The sequence below is a fragment of the Leptodactylus fuscus genome, chromosome 5 (genome assembly GCF_031893055.1).
Source record: "Leptodactylus fuscus isolate aLepFus1 chromosome 5, aLepFus1.hap2, whole genome shotgun sequence".
In the NCBI taxonomy this organism is placed as follows: domain Eukaryota; kingdom Metazoa; phylum Chordata; class Amphibia; order Anura; family Leptodactylidae; genus Leptodactylus; species Leptodactylus fuscus.
In genome coordinates, this window is record NC_134269.1 from 146,427,991 (window position 1) to 146,442,797 (window position 14,807).

The window sequence follows — 14,807 nt, forward strand, 5'->3', positions numbered from 1 at the left end:
AATCCACCCAATCACGGCCGCTCAATATCCAGCAGGCTTATGCAGCCTGGCACTTGCAAGAAAGAGTTAATGGAGAGTGCCGGCAGATGGGAGTGTCCATGCTGTGGACATGAATGGAGAGTGAGCCGGCATGTTCTCCTCACGAGTTGTGGTTAATGGAGAGTGTTGGCACATGGGAGTGTCCATGCTGTGGACATGAATGGAGAGTAACCCGGCATGTTCTCCTCCTGAGTTGTGGCAGCGCCATCTCCCCTCACACGGCTCTGACCTCCCTACACTAGAATATGTGCCCGGCGGGAATGAACTGAGCAGCCGCCTCCCCCTCCCGGTGAGTGTGCGGAGTGAAGTTGAATCCCCCGCCCCCTGACACTGCCTCTATCGCCGTGCACTTGTTCCTCCTACTCCATACACTGTGCCTGCCTGTGCTGCTGCAGCCCCTCCTGCCGGAGCCCTCTCCCCCGAGACAAGGAGCACAGCAGGCGGCACAAGTACCGGTCACACCAGGCTACGACACCAACACAAGAGCACTGTGAGGTGATATATGCCAAAGGTACTGCAGCCCCTGACACAGAGCAGAGCGCACATCTGGGAACATGCCGGGCTGGAAGAAGAATATCCCCATCTGCCTGCAAGCGGAGCCTGAGCGAGGTAAGGTGCATGCCGGGGGCGGCCAAGTGCCTGGAACTTGCATTGTGTCACTTCTGCCACCCTCAGCAATCACTGCCATGATGGATAGGAGAATGTGCTCAGGTGTCTGCAGCACCTCCACATGCTGCACTGTCAGCTGCTGCAGCTCAGGTGTCCTGAGGTAGCATACATTGCTCTCAGTGGCTGACGGGTCCCTCAAGCCCTTCACTGCTCATTACCCTTGTGTGATGTCATCAGCTCTTATGATGTCACAGCTGCAAAGTACTTGGATGAACTTTTATTTCTGTTATATTTTCCTCCTTCTGCGTTATGTAAACTTCTAAGCTTATAACAACAATGGTCCATGTATATGCAAATATTATCAATATGATGTGACATAACTTAGTGATCAAAGGGTAGTCTAGTCCTGTATGGTCACTAAACAGCCAAAAATGACATATCACTTATGGGCACAAGACCTCTTACTGGTTGGTTGGACCCAAACTTACATCGCCATGGAGTACAGGGGTGATCCAAGGTTGGTCTGATAGAGCTGCGGAAGTGTGGCAAAATGATGGCTATCTGACAATGTCCCAGGGGATCTTATGGCTTTTCTCTCAATTATCCACTTGAATGACATAATTGTGAGCCTCACCCCAGACCAACGTAGACGCAATCTATTCCTCTCTGTTATCTGCCAACTGCACAGAAATGGAGAGACATTCACTGGGTTCATTATTTAGAGTTCACTGCACTCAACTCTTCACAGGTTTTTCTTGTGTAAATTCAGCTTATTGTATGGATCAGCCTTGTATATAAAGATCAATGGCTCAGATTTATTATTGGTTAGACAGACAGTCTGAAAATCCACCAGATTTATCACAGTGACTGACTGCTGGATAAGAAATCTAGCTTAGACTTATCTAAGTTTATGTCACCATTTAGTTGGTTTACTTTAAGATATAATTTTCTGATCCAGACTTGGTGCATCTTGGCGTGTTTTAAGCCAGGCCCCTTTTTCTGAGAAGCCACGCCCACATGTACAGTAAATTTTTTAAAAAATAGCCTAAACTACATATGTCAAAGATGTGCCACATTTTGCCAAAGATGCACCACATCTACGCCACTGTCTTTTTGTATCTACGATAGTAATTCTAGGTCATCGTGTTCAGATACCAAATTGGACAAAATACACTATAATGTGTCTAGCCAATGTCAGGACTGTTTTCAAACTGTCTGGTTGAAAACCCATTGATTTCAATAGGTTTTAAAAGTAATCCGTACGTATCCGTTTGTACCATTTCCGTCTGGTTTGAGTTTTTTTTGTGCAGAGAGAAAAGTAGAACTTGCAGGACTTTTGCTTGTTTCACATCTGCGTCGGTATTCCGTCCATGGGAGTCTGCATGAGGACCCCCCTGAACGGAATACCGAATGCAATTGCAAGTGCTGTTCAGTAAAAGCACATGGACCCCATAGACTATAATGGGGTCCCTGTACTTGCTGTGTGCTGCCTGCATGAATCATGCATGCAGGAAAGTAGATTGTGAACTACTTTCGTATCCGCATGATCCCTGCAGAGATCTGGCGGCAAGCACATGGATCCCATTATAGTCTATGGGGTCCGTGTACTTTCACTGGCACACCGCTTGCAGTTGTGTTCAGTATTCTGTTTGGGATGGGGGTCCTCACGCGGACTCCTCTGGACGGATGCGAACGCTGATGTGAACAAGGCCTTAGTCTCTGTACTGAAAATAAGGATTCCAGACAGCAACCAGTCCGTTTTGTTTTAACATTGAGGTCTATGGAAAACGGGCTACATACTGATTACATAATGATAGAAAACAGTTTGTATCTGTTTTGCACGTGCTCAGAATGAAGAAGGGGGAAGCAAAAGAAAAATTGATTGGTCAAAAACTGATTACATACTGAACACATATTGACTACATACTGACACTGTTTTAATCCGGACAATTTGAAATCCGTTTTTGAAGATTTTAAATACTGATTTCAAATGAATTTGCCGAACGCAAATGTGAACTGGGCGTAAGACCTCGTTCTCATCTGCGTTGCTAATCCATTTGGGGGATTCTGCATGGGGACCATCCCAAACGGACTACCGAACGCAAGCGGTATGCAGTGAAAACACACAGACCCCATAGACTATAATGGGGTCCATGTGCTTTCCGCACGAGTCATGCGGACAGGAAAGTAGATCGTGAACTACTTTCTCTCACATGTTCCGTGCGGAAAGCACACAGACCCCATTATAGTCTATGGGGTCCATGTGCTTTCACTGCACACCACTTGCCAATGTGTTCGGTAGTCCGTTAGCGGGGGTCCCGTGCGGACTCCGATGCAGATGTGAACGAGGCCTAATTGAAGTCAAAGGGTTTCCCAAGATCAGAAAAAATTGCCCAAGGGTGGTAAATAGCATAAGATAACTCACCTGTTAAATGCTGCTTCAGCTATGACATTCCATCAAGCACATGGGACCGCCGATGGAAGCAGTCACTGGTATTGGTGGTGTAGGCCAGTCAATGGCTTCTGCAGTGTTGTGTGGTAGAAGGCATATTATTGCTGCAGTTAAATAAACACAGATTAGCAAGAAGCACGTTATCAGTGGGACTGTAAAAGATGAGTAGATGGTCTTTTATAATTTTTTTTACCATTTTTCCAAGCTGGGCAAGTTGTTCGATCCTTTAAAATCCTCTAAAGATTTGGAGGGGTTATCCAGGATTACAACATATCGCTGCTTTTTTCAGAGCTCCACTTCCTCTTCCCAAACAGTGACATCATGTCCTTTAGTCTCATGGCCATGCTACAGCTCAGCCCCTTTCATTTGTAAGCTTTGAAACCATAAAGATCAGCATCATTTGAGTACTGGATGGTTCAGTCATGGTGGTTTTGGGACTCTTGAATTAAAAATTTCATCTGTATTTAAAGCATTCCTCTAGTACCTCAACTAGAGGTACCTCAATGAATAATACAGGGTAATATGTCTTATTAAAGAAAGCTGTTTTCTTATTCACCGTTCAGACAGAATTACTTTCTACATTTTAGTCTATGAAGGGTTGGCGGATAGAAAAGGTACTCAAATAATTGCTTTTTCTTCACTCTGCTATTCTGAACTTTAACCCCTCGTTCACATCTGTGTTTGGTAATCCGTTCGTGGAGTCCGCATGGGGATCCCCCCGAACAGAATACCAAATGCAATTGCAAGCGGTATGCAGTAAAAGCACACGGACCCCATAGACTAATGATTGCGGCGTTTTACAGTACTACAAAGAGGATGGGATGCGGAAAAAAATAGCAGCGCGGTTTTGAAAATCGCAGCATGTCAATTATATATGCCTTCCCCTGGATCAACACTGTAGGGATTGTAGGGTTATAGGTTGGACTTGATGGACTAATGTCTTTATCCAACCTTATCTACTATGTAATTATGTACGGAAATGCCAGCGGCTTCCCCATAGACATAATTGTAACAGAAAGTCCACGGAGGAAAACTGTGTGAATTTTCTGTTCAAAGCGCTACGAGAAGAACTGCAATGTGTTCACGCCGCGGTTATTCCCGCAGCGCTTTAGCGCTGCATTTCCGGCCCGTGGGGCCTTAGGGCCGATTCACATTAGCGCTTGGCTCCCGTCTGGAAGGAGTCCACATGAGGACCCCCCCCCCTCCCCCGAATGGAATACCAGTGCAACTGCAAGCGCTGGACAGTTAAGCACACAGACCCCATACACTATACCAGTTCGGGCAGTGCGCGGCAAGCACACAGAGCCCATTATATGCTATGGGGTCCGTGTGCTTAACTGTCCAGCACTTGCAGGTGCGCGGGTATTGCGTTCCGGGGGGAGGGTCCTCATGCGGACACCTTCTGGACGGGAGCCAAGCGCTAATGTGAACCGGCCCTTAGCCTAAAACTGTTACTGATAATTGGTGCATTCTATTAACTGATGTGAATGAGGCTGGTTGAAACAACTACAGAACTCTTTTCTAAAAAAAAAAAAATACATTTTCATTACACTTTTTTTGTGCTTAAACTTTATTTTTTTTTATCTACAATAATATAATTTCTTAACTGAAAGTAAATCTGGACTCTGTTTCATTGTTATCTCCCATCTATTAGGTATTTAGAATATTGATTTATTGTCCTTCATTGTTTGAAGGCTAAGGCCCCATGTTGCGGAAATGCTTCCCCCCCCCACAGATTTTGCTGCAGTTCTTAGAGCCAAATTCTGGAGTGGATTTAACAGAAGGGAAACGTCTAAGAACTTCCTTTTATATTTCCCTTTCCTTTTCAAGCTACTCTTGAAATTGGCGCAAAATCTGCAACAAAATCTAGTATGCATTATATAAAAATCTACTCATATCATTCATGTGTGCATAGAAACAGAGCAGGGACTAAAGGAGATAAAATATTGATCATGCAGCAACAATTTCTCAACTATTTGTCAATAATGTATTTTAATAGCACTAGATTCAGGCTCTTCCCATGATTTATTCTTGAGAATACAGGTTATAGCACTTTACAAAGGTATGGATACCTTTAACTAGTCATGGGGGAGGAGATCTGAGTCCAGGTAGTCAAGCAGTCTTGCCAGTACTTTGTGAGGTGCAATTGCCATCTTCCTGAACTGCATGCTCCTGGGTTCTAAAAGCAACTCATTCTCCAATCTTACAGACACCTTGCCTCTTGATGTTGGACCATGTACATGCCTTACTGTTTCAACTGTTCGGTTCCCGCGTGAAACATGAAGAGAAAAAAGTCCTACAAGCAGCACTTTTCTCTCCGCATGTTTCGTGTGGAAACCAGCTGGACCTCATTATAGTCTATGGGGTCCGTGTGGTTTCTTAGGTAACTGCTTTTTAATGCGTATAGGTTTCCATTCTGGGGTTCTCCAAGTGGAATCCCCAAACACTGATGTGAACCAGGCCTAAATCTGTTGCTCTCATCAATTGATGAATGAGAGCATCGGACATTCACAACGGTAATGTAAATGTCGCCTTATTTGTTATTAATCGTCCAGCCCTAAGGTAGGTGTCTAATAGGTGGGCTCCAATAGGGCCTTTACTGATCACGAGAGAATGAATAGACCCGCGGATGTGGGTGCTCGTTGCTGCCTCTGTATTCATTTGTACGGGACTGTCAGAGATTGCCATGCTGTGTGCTCAGCTTCAATTCATTGGTCCTTTAGAGGTGAATGGAGAGACAGAACTCATGTGTACCTGCAGCTCCATTCAAACAAAGGGCTTGGGTTTCTGTTGTTATCACTGGTTTATCTTTGGATAGATTTTATTGTGCTAGCAGGACGGGCTCGCTGGCTCGAAATATGTAACTCCTGCGTAGAGTTTTAATTTACTCATGTGACTGCAGCCTAGCCCTGTGTGCCAGGGCCTCTATACCATGGTGGTGATGATGATGTACCTTTCATGCAATTATCCAAATGAACCTTTCTCCTTCTGTCATGCTGTGTCTTTCCTCTGTTCACACCTGTGAATTAAGTCTCTTAATGCTATGCATCCCTATTCTAGCGTTCCCCATGATTACAAATATTCATATGCATCACAGAGCTTACCCTGTTAACATTATTTTGCATAAAGCATGCACTTCGATCTTTAGAAATGTTACTTGTTGCGGGTATTGAGAGAGGGAAAACTTTAGCATCTTAAAGAGAATGAGGGAATTTAATAAGAGTTGTCCAGTTTCAGCAATAAATGTATTGTATGAAAAGTTGTAAAATTTTCCATTATACTTTCTGTATCAATTCCTTATGGTTTCCTAGAGTTCTGTGTTCTCTCACTGTTAATAAACATCAGTCCATCGTACTATGATGGATACACCGATGTATGGCTTGTTAGGGTCCATTCACACGGAGGAAAACGGTGAGGAATTTGGTGTGGCATTTCAGCGCTGAAATAAAAAGCCTCCCATTGACTTCAATGAGTTCCTTTTTCTGCTAGCAGAAAAAAATTCCTCACTAATAATATAATAATAATACATTTTATTTATATAGCGCCAACATATTCCGCAGCGCTGTACAATTTGTAGGGTTCAAGTACAGACAAAAAGATATATTACAAAGAAAGTCATTTCACACAATGGGACTGAGGGCCCTGCTCGCAAGAGCTTACAATCTGAGGTAGAGGGGGTGACACAAGAGGTAGCAGAGGCGGCATTGCTTATACAGAGGTCAGACACTTTTGTAATGGAGGTGACTGTCATTACATAAACATAAGACTTTATGAGCCGTCAACATTTTCCTCCATGTGAATGGACCCTAATAAACGCATGTGTTTTCCATGTAGGTATAATAGGGGAAAATAGTCCAAAGAAGAAAACTTTGCAAAATTGCAAAGAAAAATGTAAAAATGCTGTGGAAAAAAAGTTGCATTTTCAGGTCCATACAGTGTACTGGATTTTAAAAAAACCAAAAAAAAAAAACCACAACAACAACATTAAAAAAAAAATGTTTCCAAGTTTCTAAAGCAGATTTTTTTTTCAGTTTGCAATACAAATTTTTATTTATTTTTCTTGTAGTCTTTTCAGGCAAAGTGGCTTGAAATGGAATGGGAAATATCTAGGAAGCTCTTTTTGGTTCAAAACAGCAACAAAATCTGTAACCTAGAAGCACTTTTTCTGCAACATACCCCTCATTCACATCTGCGTTGGTATTCTGTCCGGGGGAGTACGCATGGCGACTCCCCGAACGAAATACCAAATGCAACTGCTGGCGCTGTGCAGTAAAAGCACACGGACCCCATAGACTATAACGGGGTCTGTGTGCTTGCCGCGCGCTGCCTGTACGAATCATGCGGACAGAAAAGTAGATTGTGAAGTACTTTCCTGTCCGTATGTTCTGTGCAGAGATCTGGCAGCAAGCAAACGGACCCCATTGTAGTCTATTGGGATCCGCGTGCTTTTACGGCACAGCACTTGCAATTGCGTTTGTGAATCCATTCAGGGGGTTCCTATACGGACTCCCCCGGACAGAATACAAATGCAGATGTGAACCAACCCTTAGGGCCTTGGCCTCAGGATGTTTTCAAACATTTCAACTTGTGTTTGTATTGACAAGGCTGCAGATGGACTCTGTCCCGTCACCACCAACTTTGCTTTCAAATAACTTCTATGATTTGGACTATTAGTGACCTGGTGAATATACTTCCATTATTTTTTTGCTTTGTTGCTAATGAATGAACTGTTTGGTGCGTAGCCATGCATGTCAAAGCATCAATGCTCACCACCCAGTGCTCTCCCCTTAGGCTAGGGCTATACAGTGGCCTGAGTAGCACGCCAAAAAAACTTCTCTATTGTCGTATTGCACTGCGATGACAAATGACTGAGATGTGACACTGGCAGAAAATCCATGTCTGTCGCGAATCACATACTTTTTTTGATAACTTACTTCAATTGAGAGCTACATGAGAATTGAATGTGACAAGTTTGCGACGTTTACTGTGTACTTACTGCCAAATCAAAGCTCCAAGAAAGGTGTGAAACTGTTATAGTTGCACAACTATCACTGCAACTTTTTTTGTTGCATGTCACGTTTCTATGTAGCCCTAGACTTAGTTGCAAAACAGGTGTTGAAGCAGATTCTGCTTGTTCCAGATGCATCAAGTAGGTCTTATATGGATTGAATGTTAACTTTCTCTTCAGCAAGATTGTACTGTCATGCAAAATGATATGTTCACTGGATTGCTAAAGCCAGTTGCACATGACTGTGTGCTAACCTGCTGCCGTGAAGGAACGGCACAGACGGCTCATGGGGAGCACACAGATGTCATCAGCCGTGTGCCGTGCTTCTGCAGCCCCCTTTCAATCGATGAATTGGAGCCACGGAAGCAGGACCGCAACATCGGACAGGTGTACGACTGTCGGTACCCACACATGACCATGTATTTCACGTTCATGTGTATGAGCCCATAAAAATGAATGGGTCACTGTGATATCTGGGAAAATCATACGGTCGTATACAAGGGGGCTTACTCCTTCACATGCTGTGCAAAAAAAAAAAAAAAAAAAACATTCATCATTATTTGAAGCAGGAACATGTCAATTTATTTGTCTATATATTGTGGCAACAAATACTATCCCAACCATGAGTTTATTGAAGTAAAATTGCTACCAGAGTACTTCTTATGGGATGGGTGACAACTTCATGACTGATTTAAATACAATTGTCCTGTATAGTCTTAGTTGCATAAGATTCCCAGCTAACTTATTACAGAATGTCTGCAGAGACAATGGGGTCTGTGGGTAACTGGCTGACACGAATAATGGAGAGCCTACTACAAGTATGATCCTAGCCTTACATTGTACTGTAGACTGTGAATACTAAAGCAATAATAAATATTTTGGTATCTATTAGTAAGTGGTAATAAACAAAGTGAATGCCTGTGTCATCTGGATAAGTGCTGAATAGGGATACCTGAGGGTGGGCCACATGGTAATACATAATACCTATGGGAACAATAATTATTCATTCCCAAGGACTGAAAGTAACAATCTGCCCATGATCACATTCTGACTGGTTAAATGATTGGAATTCTGTATTACTAATTTATACAAGATAGAATAAAATGAAGCTACATCTGTCCAGGAAACTGAATATTGTATCTCAGAGGAACAATCCAAAGTAATCTTGGCTTGCAGCTGTAATATCATAAATACATGTGTTAATTTTGGAGTGCATTGCAGGCTTCAGAATACCACATCTGCAAAATAAGTGCTGCAGCAGGGCATCTTGCACTAATTGGTCATGTCAGTCGCCAAGATGTCTTTGTATTAACTGTACATGCAGATGTGTGGAGGACATGGTATTGGAACCCATAATTGTCAATTTAATGTTTTTACTGTCATGCATACTAATGGAAATATGTTAATGATGTAATTTATAGCAGGACTGTAGTTTGCAGGTTTGATGCAATGTTAATGTGACCCAACCTAACCCTCTGAATGTACTTTAAGGCTCCGTTCTCGCAGAGTAACACGCCGCTCATTTAGATACGTATACATGTGTCAGAGTGCGGCTCTTCAAAACAGATCCCATTGATTTCAATGTGTTATTAGTCATATACGTAGAATTTCTCCTTATTTTTGGCTGTGTTTTAGTGTTCACTGTTTTTTAGAATACTGTAATTTTAATTTTGCTAACAATTTGAATGTAGGCCCCTCTTGATCTTGAGGCCCTAGGCTGAAGCCTAGTTAGCCTATTGGTAAATTTGGCACTGCTTAGGCCCCACGTTACGGAAATACAGATTTTGTTGTGGTTATTTGAGCCATGATTGTCTACAGAAGGAATAGGAAATATATAGAAAGTTCTTTATATTTATCCCTTCTGCTCAATCCACTCCCGACTTTGGCTCAAAAAAACTGCAGCTTTTTTGTTGCAGATGTTGTTGCAATGTGGGGCTTTGACCTAAAGCAGCTTATTCATTTTATTTTTATTTTTTCTGAGGAGGTAGAAATGTTGCTTTTCTGTAGTATGGGGCCTTTAGTCTAAAGCCTTTAGCTCCTTTTATTGGCAGTGACCCCTGTACAACTAAAGTTATGACTGAGTGCAGGAGGCAAAACCTAAGAAATTGCTCTAATTCTTCGATTTGTTCTTTGAGTTACTTTGCACGCACCCAGCAAACTAAAATGATATTTCTATAAAACTAGTCATAATAAATTGAGCAATCTTCAAGGTTCTCTATTATCTTCAGAAAGGGATGCATTCCCTATTTCTGAAGTATTTATTTTAATACTTTGTCCATTTGAGATCTCTTTATTTTGTAAGTGACATTTCAGACAGCTTTTTGCGTAGTCTTTAAGATGCTTGTGGAAGAAATGAAATGAAGACAAATACATTGCAAATGAGAATCAAGCCGCTGTTGCAAAGATCTAAATTGATATTCACTGAATCAAAAAGAATTCAAACCAGATGTCACTTTGATTAAGGCAATGCATGACTTAAAGGTCTGGAGACTCCTCGGGCTTCTTATGTACTCACTGGATCGCGTCTGCTCTGCTATTTGCTTGAAATGCAGGATGTGCTTGTACTATAATGGCCCACACCGATCAGTTTAATAAATGGTTTTAATGCTATTATGTTCTTCGGCATGCTTTATATGGTTTTCTTAAGAGTATTTAATGTGTGCACCAAGTACTCACTTTTACTAAAATAATTCTTTGCAAAACAAAGTTGTTCTAAACAGTATGGCATTTAAAGTTCTTGTCTCATAAAAGATAGGGCTACATCTTGACTGCGAAAAATTAAAATTGCTGTGTCAGGCTTCTAAAATTTCAGTTATTAATGGTGACTTTGTCAACCTGAAATCCAAAATGGTTTGGGTTCTTCAACAACTTTTAGGGTGGTCACAACATGAGCAGATTTTACTGTTTTTAGTTACTGTATGTAGCAGACTGCCACAAGTTGCAATGCAATAAAGTGGTTAACACTAATCATAAAATGGTCAACCCATGTCATGCAAAGAGGACTTTCCACCAGCTTCACTAATTCAAGTTCTTAGCCTCTGTGAATAGACACCATTACCCTTATTCCACCACACTTGGATTTTTTTTCTTTATTTTTTTCTATTTTTTTTTCTCTATTTTTTTCCTCCATTATTCCCGAGCAACAAGCTCAGGTAGTTCTGATGCCTGATATTCTACTTAAGCTCTGTAATGTCAGAAGTGTACTGTCAGGCAGGAGGTGTTATCCATTCAGAGGCAGTCAATGTCAGAGTTCAGAATTGCACCCCTTGTCTGCTCCTGCCAGACACAGCACTTTCTAACAGTACAAATCCTAAATAAGATATTAGGCATGAAAACTAACAGCATTGATTGCTCAGGAATGGTGGGGGCTAGAGAAAAAAAAACTTTCAACAAATTTCCAATTATTAAAGAGCTGAACTTGTTGGAGATTGTGAAAGGTCCTCTTTAAGGTGGGTTCTGATTGAGGGGCAAGTGAACAGATCTGTCACTTGGCCTTCTCCATTCTAACACACTGGTGCCATTTTATTATTGGCATGTAGTGGCTCCATTCAGCTGGCATGTGCTGTAACAAATATGTGAAGAGGTAAGTGCTTGAAGTTAATTTTGGCACCTCTGAGGACATTCATGAAACAGAACTCGGAAGACTTACCAGTCTAAAATCGCGTTCTATTTTTCTATAGTCTGAGTCTGACTCCTGCTTTGAATGCTTTTTCATAAATGGCTTACAACCATGGTCAATCACAAGCGGTAAAGATCTTCTAATTCATTACAAAGCTAGTGATTGAATTCCTATGAAAGTAAATATGTAAGAAACGATGCATTTAATTCTAGAATGTTACAATTTACATAATTTAAAATAGTTATTTTATCTTGAAGCTGGAGTTGATGACTTTTGCTGACTCCACCCAAAATTGGTTCTGACTCCAACTCTACAGCCCTGCATAAAGCAGGTGTATATTTCCATAGCGTAGGTCACTTTGCTCTGTGAATTGTATTTGTTAAAATCTCAGCCACCATTTTGCTACTTTACATCAAAGCTGGTTAGTTCAAGGCAGCTAATCTGTTGCTAGTATTTCCCATGTGCCACCAGCAGTATTTTGGAATTACACAGGATATGCCATAATTTACTGATTCTGACACCCTTATCCACCCAGAACTGTGCACGTTTGGCCAGGATCAGTGCTATGCAGAGAAAAATGCGAAAGGGTATATGGCACCTTCGTTCTAGAAATCCCTGGCAATCTTTGTAGTATGCCCAACATGTCTCGGTGTAGAACCCCTTAAGTGCATGTTCACCTCTGAATGCCAATTTCCATCCAGATAAAATTGAACTGATATTTTTTATTCCATAGGCTTTTGAGCAGAAATCTCTCAGCTTTCAATGCTGCCTCTTCTACTTCTCTGAATTGTCTGAGTCTGTAATATACGTTTTATTGAATGTTAGTATACTGTAGGTTTCTTTAGCATGGAAGACCCTTTCAGAGTGGCTACTGAATAATGGCAGAGTGACCTGTGGTGAATTTAGTGAGTGCTGTTATCCATGCTCAGAATACTTGTGGATGGCTTGATGGCCCCTATTGAATGGTTCTAAAAGCATATTTATAGAAGCTTCAAGCATTAATGAAGTACTTTGGAGAGGTTTTATATAACCAAAAATGAAGTGCTCACAGCTGGGGCCCAACTGTCTAGCATTGGTAGAGGGTCAGATATTTGCATGACTAAATACTGAACATCTAAAAAAAATTATATCTATCTATCTATCTATCTATCTATCTATCTATCTATCTATCTATAGGCAACCAATCTTCAAAATTGTTATTTTACAAAATAGTTTTTCTCGGTTTTGCAGATGAATGTTAAACAATTGGGTTTGTAAACAAGGTGATGATGTAATAGGATCTGGATCTGTCACTAGTCTATACTGACTTGTAACCCATAACTGTCTTATAATGCTGTTTTTACCCAGAGACTAAAGGTTCTGACTTTTCTATTATTTTTATGATTATGGGGGCACATGAAATCCAGACAACAAAGTCTTGGGCTCACTGTTTGCAGTTAGGTGCCTCAGAACAGAACCATGTATCAGTACAGGTATTGTCCCCTAAATGCAATACTGTTCGTTCATGTGAATAGTAATAGTGCTAGAACATGGCTTATATTATGACAAACCCATAAAGAATACTGTGGGTATTTTTCACAATTGTTTATTATCCATTGCTTTGATCCATCAGAGGACAGTGAACGGTAAAACTGCAAGAATGATTGACGGATACGAACATAACACTTCCCATTTGTATCGACTGCATCATTTATTTTATACTGACAAGAATGCACAACGGGCTGCACATTCTCTTTTCTCTTAAAAACAAAACGAAAGAAAGTCATTTGGGCAATTTTACTGTGTATTGTTGTGATCCCCTGATGGATATAAACAACGGACAATAACCTGAAACTACCCTAAACTAAACCTGACAAGATCATATCACAATTCCTAATAACTTGAATGTGTGTGTGTGTGTGTGTGTGTGTGTGTGTATAGAATATATATACCGTATTTTTCGGACTATAAGACGCACTGGACTATAAGACGCACCTAGGTTTTAGAGGAGGAAAATAGGGAAAAAAAATTTTGAAGCAAAAACTGGTAAAATATTTAATATATGGGAGTTGTAGTTTTGCAACAGCTGCAAGGCCACATTGACAGGTGACCCTGCAGCTGTACGGGGATGCATAGAGCGTTTTTTTTTGCGGGGCCAGCTGTAATTTTTAGTTATACCATTTTGGGGGATATCTATTGCTTAGATCACCTTGTATTGAAAAAAAAAACAGGAGGTGATTTAGAACTTTTATTTATTTCATATTTTTAAAGCTTTTTTTTTTTTTTTACTATTTTATTCCCCCCCGGGGGCTTGAACCTGCGGTCACTTGATCGCAAGTCCCATAGACGGCAATACAACTGTATTGCCGTCTATGGGACATTCTGTCTATTAGTATTACGGCTGGTCATAGAGACCAGCCGCAATACTAATACAGCAGTGACAGGCCTGGGAGCCTCATTAGGCTCCCGGCTGTCACCCGAACAGGTCGGCTCCTGCGATATCGTCGCGCAGGAGCCGGCCTGCAACTTTACAGGTACGGGGCCGGTGGGGACCGGCCCCGGGGGAGAAGGGGCCACGGATACTGACCCGGCATCCGCTGTACTAGAGAGGCGGATGCCGGTGAGGGATAGACGCCGGGGCCTGAGACATCGCTACGATCCTCTGCCCTGCATGAAGCCAGCGGCGGGGGCATGGAGGAGCCCCTGCCGCTGCTGGCTTCATGCATGGCAGAGGAGCGCAGCGATGTCTCAGGCCCCGGCACCTGTAATGGCGTCTATCACTTGCTGGCTTCCGCCTCTCTATTACAGCGGATGCCAGGCGCCACCTTGAGACTATAAGACGCACCCTTCTTTTCCCCCAAAATTTTGGGGACAAAAAGTGCGTCTTATATTCCGAAAAATACGGTATATATATACAGTGTGTGTGTGTATATGTGTGATATATATATATATATATATATATATATATATATATATATATATATATATATATATGACCTCCTAATATCTCACTTGTCTTACTCATTGTATAATTTGAACACTTGTATATAATGTTTGGACTTGCAAAACTAATTTGTAAATATTTTTTTTTTTAAATCATT

General features: G+C 41.5%; 1 protein-coding gene across 1 annotated transcript in view; it reads left to right on the forward strand.

Moving 5' to 3' along the window:
* Positions 1–393: 393 nt before the first annotated feature.
* The window catches only part of GRIP1 (glutamate receptor interacting protein 1), a 355,754-nt gene continuing 341,340 nt past the window's right edge, over positions 394–14,807 (forward strand). The window contains exon 1 of the mRNA XM_075274408.1: positions 394–648. Within this exon, the coding sequence (XP_075130509.1) occupies positions 594–648 (55 nt within the window). The 5' untranslated portion in view covers positions 394–593. The remainder of the gene's footprint in view (positions 649–14,807) is intronic.